Genomic DNA, 8,776 nt, shown 5'->3' with positions numbered 1-8,776 from the left:
AAGTTACTGCTAGCGTTTGTTTAATTTGCTTGCATCTTGAATGTTTATGCCGTTGCCAAAGGCTTGCATCTATTTCGTCCTAATCTCAACATATACGAGATTCGATTCATCGAAGATACTACGGTGCAGCAGTGCAGTGTATAATGCCTAGATGTCATTTATTCGAGCGTTGCGATCTAAAATACCAATATACATAATACATGTAACACAACCTCCTAATAATGTAGGATGGCTACTCCAGTAGTAGTAGATGCTAAGTTCCGGGTAAATGGTTAGCTCAATCAATAGGTGGTACTACATAGTTCGAAATAGATAGTAAGTTCACAAATGGTTATCTCAATCAATAGGTGGTTCTTGCATAGTTTGAAATAGATAGTAAGTTCACAAATGGGTGTGCATTTTATCAATTAACAAATATAGTTCGAAATAAATAGTAATCTCACAATCGAGTGCCAGCTCAGATATATCTGATACGCGAATTAATTTCCGAGGCACAAGATCAAACGTATTTTATACGCGAAATCGCGAATAAATTTCCAGATACAAGATCAGACGTATTCTATACGCAATTAATAATTCTCGCGCAAAGAGATCTAACAGAACTCGCAATTCACAAATCAACTCCTGCATAGCACCACACTCATAATGGCCTAAAAACACAAAAAAATCAGTAATAACAAAAAAGCGACGAGAAAAACACAAGAGCAAAACGCATGAAAAACACGCTTGAGAAGAGAGAGAAACTCGACGCCGGCGGAGACAGAGAAAGAGAAACAGAGTTGGCGAGTTGTTTTCCCTCTCTCTCCCCTCCCCTTTTCCCTCCCTTCTTCTCCCCCCTTCTTCCCCGCCCACAAGCTTCCCCCTCGCGCCGCGTCCCGCTCCCGCTCCCGCTTCGCTTCCTCCCCCCTCCGCCTCCCCCACCAGCTCGCGAATCAAACCCGACTCCCTCGCGCCCGCGCGCCTGCGCTGTCGCCATGGACGGCGGCTCCTCCAGCCTGCCCCTCCCCCACCCGCCGCAGGTCTACCTCCGCCGCCCCGTGCCGCCGCCCGGCCCGCCTGTCACCGCTCCTCCGAGGGTCCACCTCTTCCGCCCCCCGGTGCCCATCCCCATCTTCTCCTCGAGGCCCCGCTCCGCCGCGTGGCCCCCGATTCCTCCTCCTCCTGCTGCTGCTCCAGCTCCCGCTCCCCAAGTGGCCGCAGCGCCGGCGCCCCCTCGGCCGCCTCCTGCGGCCCCCACCTCCACCTCCGCCGACAAGCCGCCGTCGCCGCCTCCTCCGGCCCAGCCGCAAGCTGGTTTGATGCTCCCGCCTCCGGCTCCTAGAGCGGAGGGGAAGGGGACACCCATGCCCAACCCACAGGTGAGTCAATCGAGCTCCGCGGGGGGTTTTCCCCCTCTTTGCTTTGGCTGTAGATAGCTATTGGTACTTGCTAGAGCTGATTACTAGCTCAGTTGTCCTTGGTATGGTGCGATGCTTGTTGGCGATTATGGTATTGGATCACCGACCTGGATCATCTCATGATCCTAGGTGCCACCTATGAAATTGGAGAGCTAGCTTGCCTGGGAAATTGTCTGTTTGTTACTTTCAGTTTGCTCAATACCCAATTTAGGTAGCATATTCGAGCGCAATGGCTTGATCCATCGAATTCGTTAGCTGCGTATTGTGTTCCAATGGTTTGGCGGATCAATCGGATGGAATGAATTAATTATTTCTGCAGTAGCAGCATTGTCTCATACTATTGTATCAAATGCCGTCAATGGTATAGGCATCTAGAGACTATGCGTTGGGTTGTCATTCACTGGAACTCTAGTTTTCCTCTGATAGATGTACGCAGTATTTTTGGCAACCAACAGCTGAATCAGTTGAGTTTGTTGGCCACATCAGCTCGCCTATTGTGAAGATGACCATTCCAGGAATAGCGTCAATGATGTGTTTGTCAATTGGTACTCTTCTGTACATGAGAGTGTATTGTTTGGATAAGATGTCCGATTATGCTCTGTTAGGTGCTTGCCATGTTCCAACTAACCTGCCATTACTCTTCACACTCTTATGCAATTCTTCTTCATGTCATTTGCTTAGGTTCTAAGCAAATCACATGAAGAAGTATACTGCCAGCACAGTGTTAAAAGTTTGGATCATTTTATGCATAGTTTAAAAGATTTGGTAACTTTGTCTGCTTAACCTAATGTAGCGGCCACTCCATGGGATGAGGGGCTTGTACGATATTGCCTATTTGCCTTCCTTCACCTCTGTTTTTTAATCATCATTAACATAATGTACCAGCTCCAGGCTGATGTATGTATTGGTTGATCTTCAGCAATAATCTAATGTTCTAAGATTATTAGGTTATTGGATACATACTTATTCTGTTATCGTGTTATTGCTGTAGTATGTTTCTTCACAGTGTCTTCTTGTGTCGCTCCCAATATTGTAGCCGAATGAGCAAAACAATGGAGGAGAAAATTCTCAAGCTGAAATCAACATGGGAGAGACTGCTCAAGATAAGGAGACTACCTCTGAACCAGGGAAAGTTATCAAACGGGTAAAGAAGCTAAAGGTTTCTAAACAGAGCGTGGGCACCTCACATGGTTCAGGAGTTGTTGAAGGTATGCTATTGCTAAATTTATCGCTTAGCTTACATTTTGTGAATTCGTTTGATGCTAAAAGTTCAATGGTTGTCTGTTTCTAACTAGACTAGTTCGTTTAATTGCCATCTATTGTTTTTACTTTATCGCTAATGGGCTCACATTCTTTTGCTCAGGAGATGCTGGGCCTTCATTACATTTGATAAACCACTGCCGCTATGACAGCTCACTAAGTTAGTTTGCTACATTTCCCCTCTAACATTAGGATATTATCTTTTCTTGTTTATTTATTGTAACCTTGTTTGCCAGGTCTGCTCACAAAGAAGTTCATCAACCTGCTTCAAGGAGCAGAAAATGGAACCCTTGATTTGAATAAAGCAGCTGAGTCGCTGGAGGTCTGGTTTAGTTTTTCGAACTCTCCTCAAGTTCCTAGTCTTATTTCAAGATTTTGGGGTGATATACCTTGAATATTTTTTTATTCTGCAGGTGCAAAAGAGGAGGATATATGATATAACAAATGTTCTAGAAGGTGTTGATTTAATTGAAAAAGGACTTAAGAATATGATTCACTGGAAGTGAGTATCACCTACTTCTGTTTTCTAAAACAATTTTCAGTTACCTATAGCCTTTTCTCATGAAAAATAAATACATTGAAAGGGGATTTGACATGTCGAAGCCTAAGGAGATAGAATGCCAAATTTCCTCATTGAAGGTACTTGCACTTGATTATATGATCCCCACTTTGCCTTTTCTTCATATGAAATCTTGATTATTTTTAATTTTATACTACATTGTTTGGACTCATAGAGGGAATTTGCATTGGTCATCTTTTGTCTCTTATTATTTTGGGTAAAATTCAGAAAACACAAACAAATCATGAACTGGCTGTCCTTTCTTAGTAACATTAAGCTAACAGAAAAATAATTTTATATAATTAAATATTCCAGTATCCCTTTCTTAGTCAAGATACAAATTGCTAAGTTGGGATATTTGTATTGTGCTCTTTTGACTATGTTGCGTAAGAGATTGGTCAATAATTGCTGCAATTTTTTTTAATTGAAGTCAAGCATCACTGCTGTGCAATTTTGACATACATCAAGTCTACCATGCTGTCTGCTTCTGGTATTCTTATGTTCATGTATATAGGACATCAAATGAAAAATGTCGTCTCATCTCAATTTTCTGATTAGCATGCAGTGTAAGTGAATAAGGAAAGTGTTTCAGTAGTTGATAGTTTGTTACAATGATATTAGTTGATGAGACCTACTTGGTTATGTCTGTTATAAAAGAAGCCATCAGCCCATGTTGAAATAAACATCCAGAAGATTCAAGCTGATATGGATACATCAATTTTCTTACATACCTCAAATTATATTTCTGCAAACATTGTTTTTTTAATTGCAATATCATGTTTAGAGTATTGTCATTTCATTGGTGGGGCACTGCATCACAAGTTAATATACCTTTCTTCCGACAGCTTGCTTGACATTACATTTCAACAGTATCATTTTTTTCCTGCTATTTTCTGTGAACTTCCATCTAAATCATATGTTTATAACAACTGATGGGTTTTGATAATCTGCAGGAGGAACTTGAATCTCTTTATGACGAAGAGTTCAGGTTGGATGATGAAATAAGGTAAGTTCTTTCCATATAAGTTATAAAAAAAGTCTAGATGCCTCCTGCATCCCCTCTTTCTTCCCCTCCCTTTTGATTAGCAGTTGCCGGTATGCAGGGAAGCAAAAGAGAAACTACAAGCCCTCACACTGGATGAGGACAAAAGAAAGTAAAATACTCATGGACCTTCTATTATTTTTAGTGTTGCTTCAGTCAGCTAAGCTCTTCTATCTGTCTGATTAGGTCGTTATATCTTTTGAAGGAAGATATAAATAAGATTCCTCACTTTCAGGTTAGAACTTGTCAGACATTATATTTGTCTCTTCTTGCAAATTATGAAATTATGTCATTAAGTCTCTCGTTTGCTGCAGGGATCCACTCTTATTGCTATAAATGCTCCTCATGGAACATGTGTTGAAGTTCCAGACCCTAATGCGGTACACAATTATGATATACAATTACCTACTTGGTTGAAGACTTGTAGGTGATGGATCATCGTGGTTTCTAATGTTTATTCCTTCTCCAGGATTTGTACTTGTATGGGGACCTGGGTTTGCAAGAGAAGCATTACAAAATTGTCTTGAGAAGTTCAATGGGTCCCATTGATTGCTATTTAATAAGGTAAGCTCCAATCAGCATTTTAACTATAGAATTCCTTCCCATGTTCTTTCTTGGAAATGCTAATCGGTAGCCACTTTTATTTATGTTCACCACCAGTGATCAACAGGAGATATTTAACCCAGATCAGCAGGTGGCAGCGGGCAAATTAGAACCTGTGGTCGCCACTGGCAGTTCTCAAGCTGTGCAGCAGATGGATTCTGATCTAAATCAGACACCAGAAAAGGGTCAGAGCAATGCTGTTCGCACGCATACTTCAGAACCTTCTAGAAAGCATGAGCTCATGTCTGGCATTCTGAGAATTGTTCCAGCAGATGCCGATGTAAGGAATCCCGATAAACCAGATAATTCATCAAGGCAGTCTCGTTGGCATGATATGCTTACAGTTCTTTTTGCAGGCTGACTCTGATTACTGGCTCGCTTCTGATGTCGATGTTAGCATGACAGATGCATGGGGCACATAGAAGATGGATCCCTCGGACTTAAGGGTTCGTAAATGGTCCCTTAGATAGACATAATAGAATGACTCCAAAGTACACAGTTGCAATGGGGTGAATGCGCATTGCATCCCCCCTTGGTCCATTCTCTGGCCCCATTAACCCACAAAGCAAAGGATACATGGTAGGCAATAGATCTTGTACATTGGCAGCATGATTGTAGTTGTTACCCCCTGCTCCATTGTCAGTTGAGATAGGATCGGCATGTGCAGTAGGTCTCAGCTCAAATCATATTGGCATTTACCTTCCTTTGAACAGATTGTGTGTGTATATCAAGTTATGAGGGGACACAATCCGGAAGAAGGCCATCGGCGTATATTAGGTTATCTGGTCTTCGTTTATTTGAAGAGCAGTAATATTGTATATCCTGACTATCACTGTCAATTACCAATAGCAGATCCATAGAGGCTATAAAATTGTTTAACATGTTTTCCCCCTCACGTTTCTGAATGCGTTGGACGTTACACTTCTCTTTCCGAAACTTGTAAAAAGTTATTTTATTCCTTTCTTCTATGGGTCCAAACTTTGCCCACGATATATTTGGACGCCTCAGTTATTTTTCGTGCATCTTGTCTCCACTATGCTCGAGGTTACTGTGATCTTGTTTTCCATCTCTATGCCTCTTTCTGTTTGGCCTGTTCTTTTATGTTAGGTAGCACACTATTTATCTCAAATTTCATAGTCCTTTTGGATCATGTATTCATGTATAGCATTTCTCTGTCTTTTCTCCTTATTTTGGCATCTAAGGTATCATCGTGTTTTATAATTTTCATTCAAAACGGGGCAGGTGGCACCTGAGTGCCTGTGACCCCTGTCATAATCAGTATGTTTTTATTACTGGCTCATGAAACCTTTTAAGTTTTAACCAAGATACTTTACAAAATCTTCATCATCTTGTAAGGGAAAAAAAATACTACTAATGGGCCCCATGCCTCCATCGAATGGTCCAAAGCCTTGCCCCAGAAACACACAAAAAAAAAAATGGTAGCACGGCCCGGTTCGTTGGAGAGAAAGCAGCAGGCCAGGTTTTTCCAGATAAGGCCAATGGCTTTGAGCCCCACAGGCCACAGGCCCAGTCCGTAATCCAAAATGAATGTGGTCCTGGTACCAAAACACAAAGCTCTGCCTGGCGCTGGTGAGGTGGGACTTGGGCCGGCTCCAGTTCAGTTGCACCTGCGTTGGCTGGCTTTTACTGGAATTGTGGAATTTTTTTATTTTTATATTATTTTTTATTCGATTTATCAAAAATATATGTCGTTATATTTTTTTTTGCAAAAATGTCACCCTGCCGCCGGTTCGTTTGGCGGTAAGGAGTTACCGCCGGATGAACCGGCGGTAAGATCCTTGGCCCACGGCCCATGGAACTTACCGCCGTTTGATCCGGCGGTAGCTCCATACCGTCAAACGAAACGGCGGTAAGTGCTACCGCCGGGCTACAGCGCGGCTATAGCCGGCTGTAGCTGCCCTGTAGACGGCCAGCGCCCTACCACCGTTTGAAACGGCGGTAGGTATTCCCACAATTTTTTTTAATTATTTTATATGTTTTAATTATTTTATATGCTCTCACTGCTGTAATTAATTGTATAATTATTTTATAGGCTGTCTGAACTGTAATTATTTTCTTTACGTTTAGAGATATTTCAGAAAATAATAGAGATAGCGGATGTTAGGGAAATATTTTTTAAAAAATTTATAAAAATTAGATTTAACTCTAATATTATGTGAAAATATATTTTTATGAGATATTCATGAGTTTCAATTACGATTTCGATGTCCTGTCATCTTGCATCAGATTCTTCTGCACCCCCACAATAATTAAAAATGTGGGAGTACCTACCGCCGTTTGAAATGGCGATAGACATGCGTGAACCATGCCTATAGACCAAATAGCTCCATCTATAAATAGAACATCGCCCCCATCTCATATGAAGTCAATAGCCATCTCATACGAAGTCTTTAGCCATCCCCGCTCGACCACCATGTCTTTCTCTGGTTCTACCTACATTCTGTGGAACAAGATTAGAGAACCTGTGCCTCAAGGAGTGCAGGTTCCAATGTGCATCTGCGGTTCGTTGTGCAAGCTGATGGAGTCCAAAGTTTTGGGCGATGACTTCGGCAGGAGGTTCTTCATGTGTGAGAACTACGAGTACGATCCGCCAAAGCGCTACGGCAAGGACAAAGCGAAGGTATCACCTCGCACTATGTAGTTTGCGTCTTCGGAGTTCAGTAAGTTAATTCTAACTCGGCTTGGAAATAGAGTCCACCACCTCTTTGTGATTTCATACAGTGGCTGGACACGGAGCAATCGACCGAAGCTAAGGAACACGTTGAGCGCGAAGCAAGGTGGGCTGCGGAAAGGTGGCAGCGAATGCTGCAAGAGGAAAAAATGGAGGAGAAGCGCAAGAAAGATAAAGAAAAGATTCAGAAGAGGTTCGCAGAAGTGGAACGTCGGCAGGCGGAGGAGCGTGAAGCTGATAGGGAGAGGAAGCGAGAGAGGGCCCACTGTGCGAAGGAGGCGGGACCCGAGGCTATTAGGAAGGGGAAATATCCTCGGTGCACTCAGTAGATGACTATCATGTAATGTTCGAATTTCATATTCCCTAAGGCATGTTAGGTCTAGATGGAACACGACGTTAGCGTGTTCCATGTACATGCCAGTGCAATTGTTATTGTAATTTCAATGTCAAATTAATCTGCATTGTGTAATTTGTACTAGCTACAACTAGATTTTTCAGAAGCATCGCCCTACAAATAAACTTTTCAGACCGACGCGATAACAACTCCATGGGCATATATCGGCCAGTACACACAATAAAAATAATCAAAACAATCACCGTTCAAACATTGAACACAAATTAAATAGTGGTCCACACAATTCAACGCACAGAACACATGACATGACATGTCAGGACCTGTTGCAAGCTACGGTAACGAGGTCCAATACTAAACCTAACATGCCTTAGGTAATTCGAAAAAATGTTACATTATTTATTCAGACGGAGCAGTACAACATCAATCATTCACGAGCAGTACCCTTGTCACGTCCCGCGATGTCTGGTTTTGCACGCTCGCCTTTGCGTAAATCTTCATTCACCTTCTTCAACCACTCCATATATTGCTGATCATGATGAGTGATCCACGTGTCAATCCACTCATGGAAATGACACCAGCATACTTTTGTAAACAAGAAACGATTCAAAATTAATAAAAATAATAAAAGCATATTTACAAATTAATCTATACCTGTGATGTTGCACCTCTTTTTTGGACTTCCTCGATATTCTTGCAACACCAATACCTTTGGCCAAAAGTCTCGTAATCACGAGATATGTTCGGAACACAACGCATTTGGCAATAGCAATCTGGTGGCTCTACACCTTTCGGCCATACCTTGCAATCTGTAATACATCTATTGGGATCGTTAGGAGAGGGTCCTAAATTAGCCTCCATTTCCCGACGG

The 8,776-nt window shown here is 42.1% G+C and overlaps 1 protein-coding gene across 1 annotated transcript; it reads left to right on the top strand.

Moving 5' to 3' along the window:
- Positions 1 to 861: 861 nt before the first annotated feature.
- On the top strand, positions 862 to 5,756 carry LOC120639607 (transcription factor E2FB-like). The gene is made up of 13 exons (XM_039915474.1): positions 862 to 1,358; positions 2,434 to 2,605; positions 2,761 to 2,817; positions 2,894 to 2,979; positions 3,071 to 3,159; positions 3,242 to 3,296; positions 4,170 to 4,222; positions 4,320 to 4,370; positions 4,445 to 4,493; positions 4,573 to 4,638; positions 4,728 to 4,822; positions 4,919 to 5,141; positions 5,218 to 5,756. Exons 1-13 carry the CDS (start codon positions 975 to 977, stop codon positions 5,281 to 5,283), a joined length of 1,446 nt encoding a protein of 481 aa, XP_039771408.1. The 5' UTR covers positions 862 to 974; the 3' UTR covers positions 5,284 to 5,756.
- Positions 5,757 to 8,776: the final 3,020 nt, after the last annotated feature.

This window comes from Panicum virgatum, chromosome 7K, assembly GCF_016808335.1.
Source record: "Panicum virgatum strain AP13 chromosome 7K, P.virgatum_v5, whole genome shotgun sequence".
Taxonomy (NCBI): domain Eukaryota; kingdom Viridiplantae; phylum Streptophyta; class Magnoliopsida; order Poales; family Poaceae; genus Panicum; species Panicum virgatum.
Note: the sequence above shows the minus strand (reverse complement) of the source record. Positions and strands in the feature narration are given on the sequence as shown.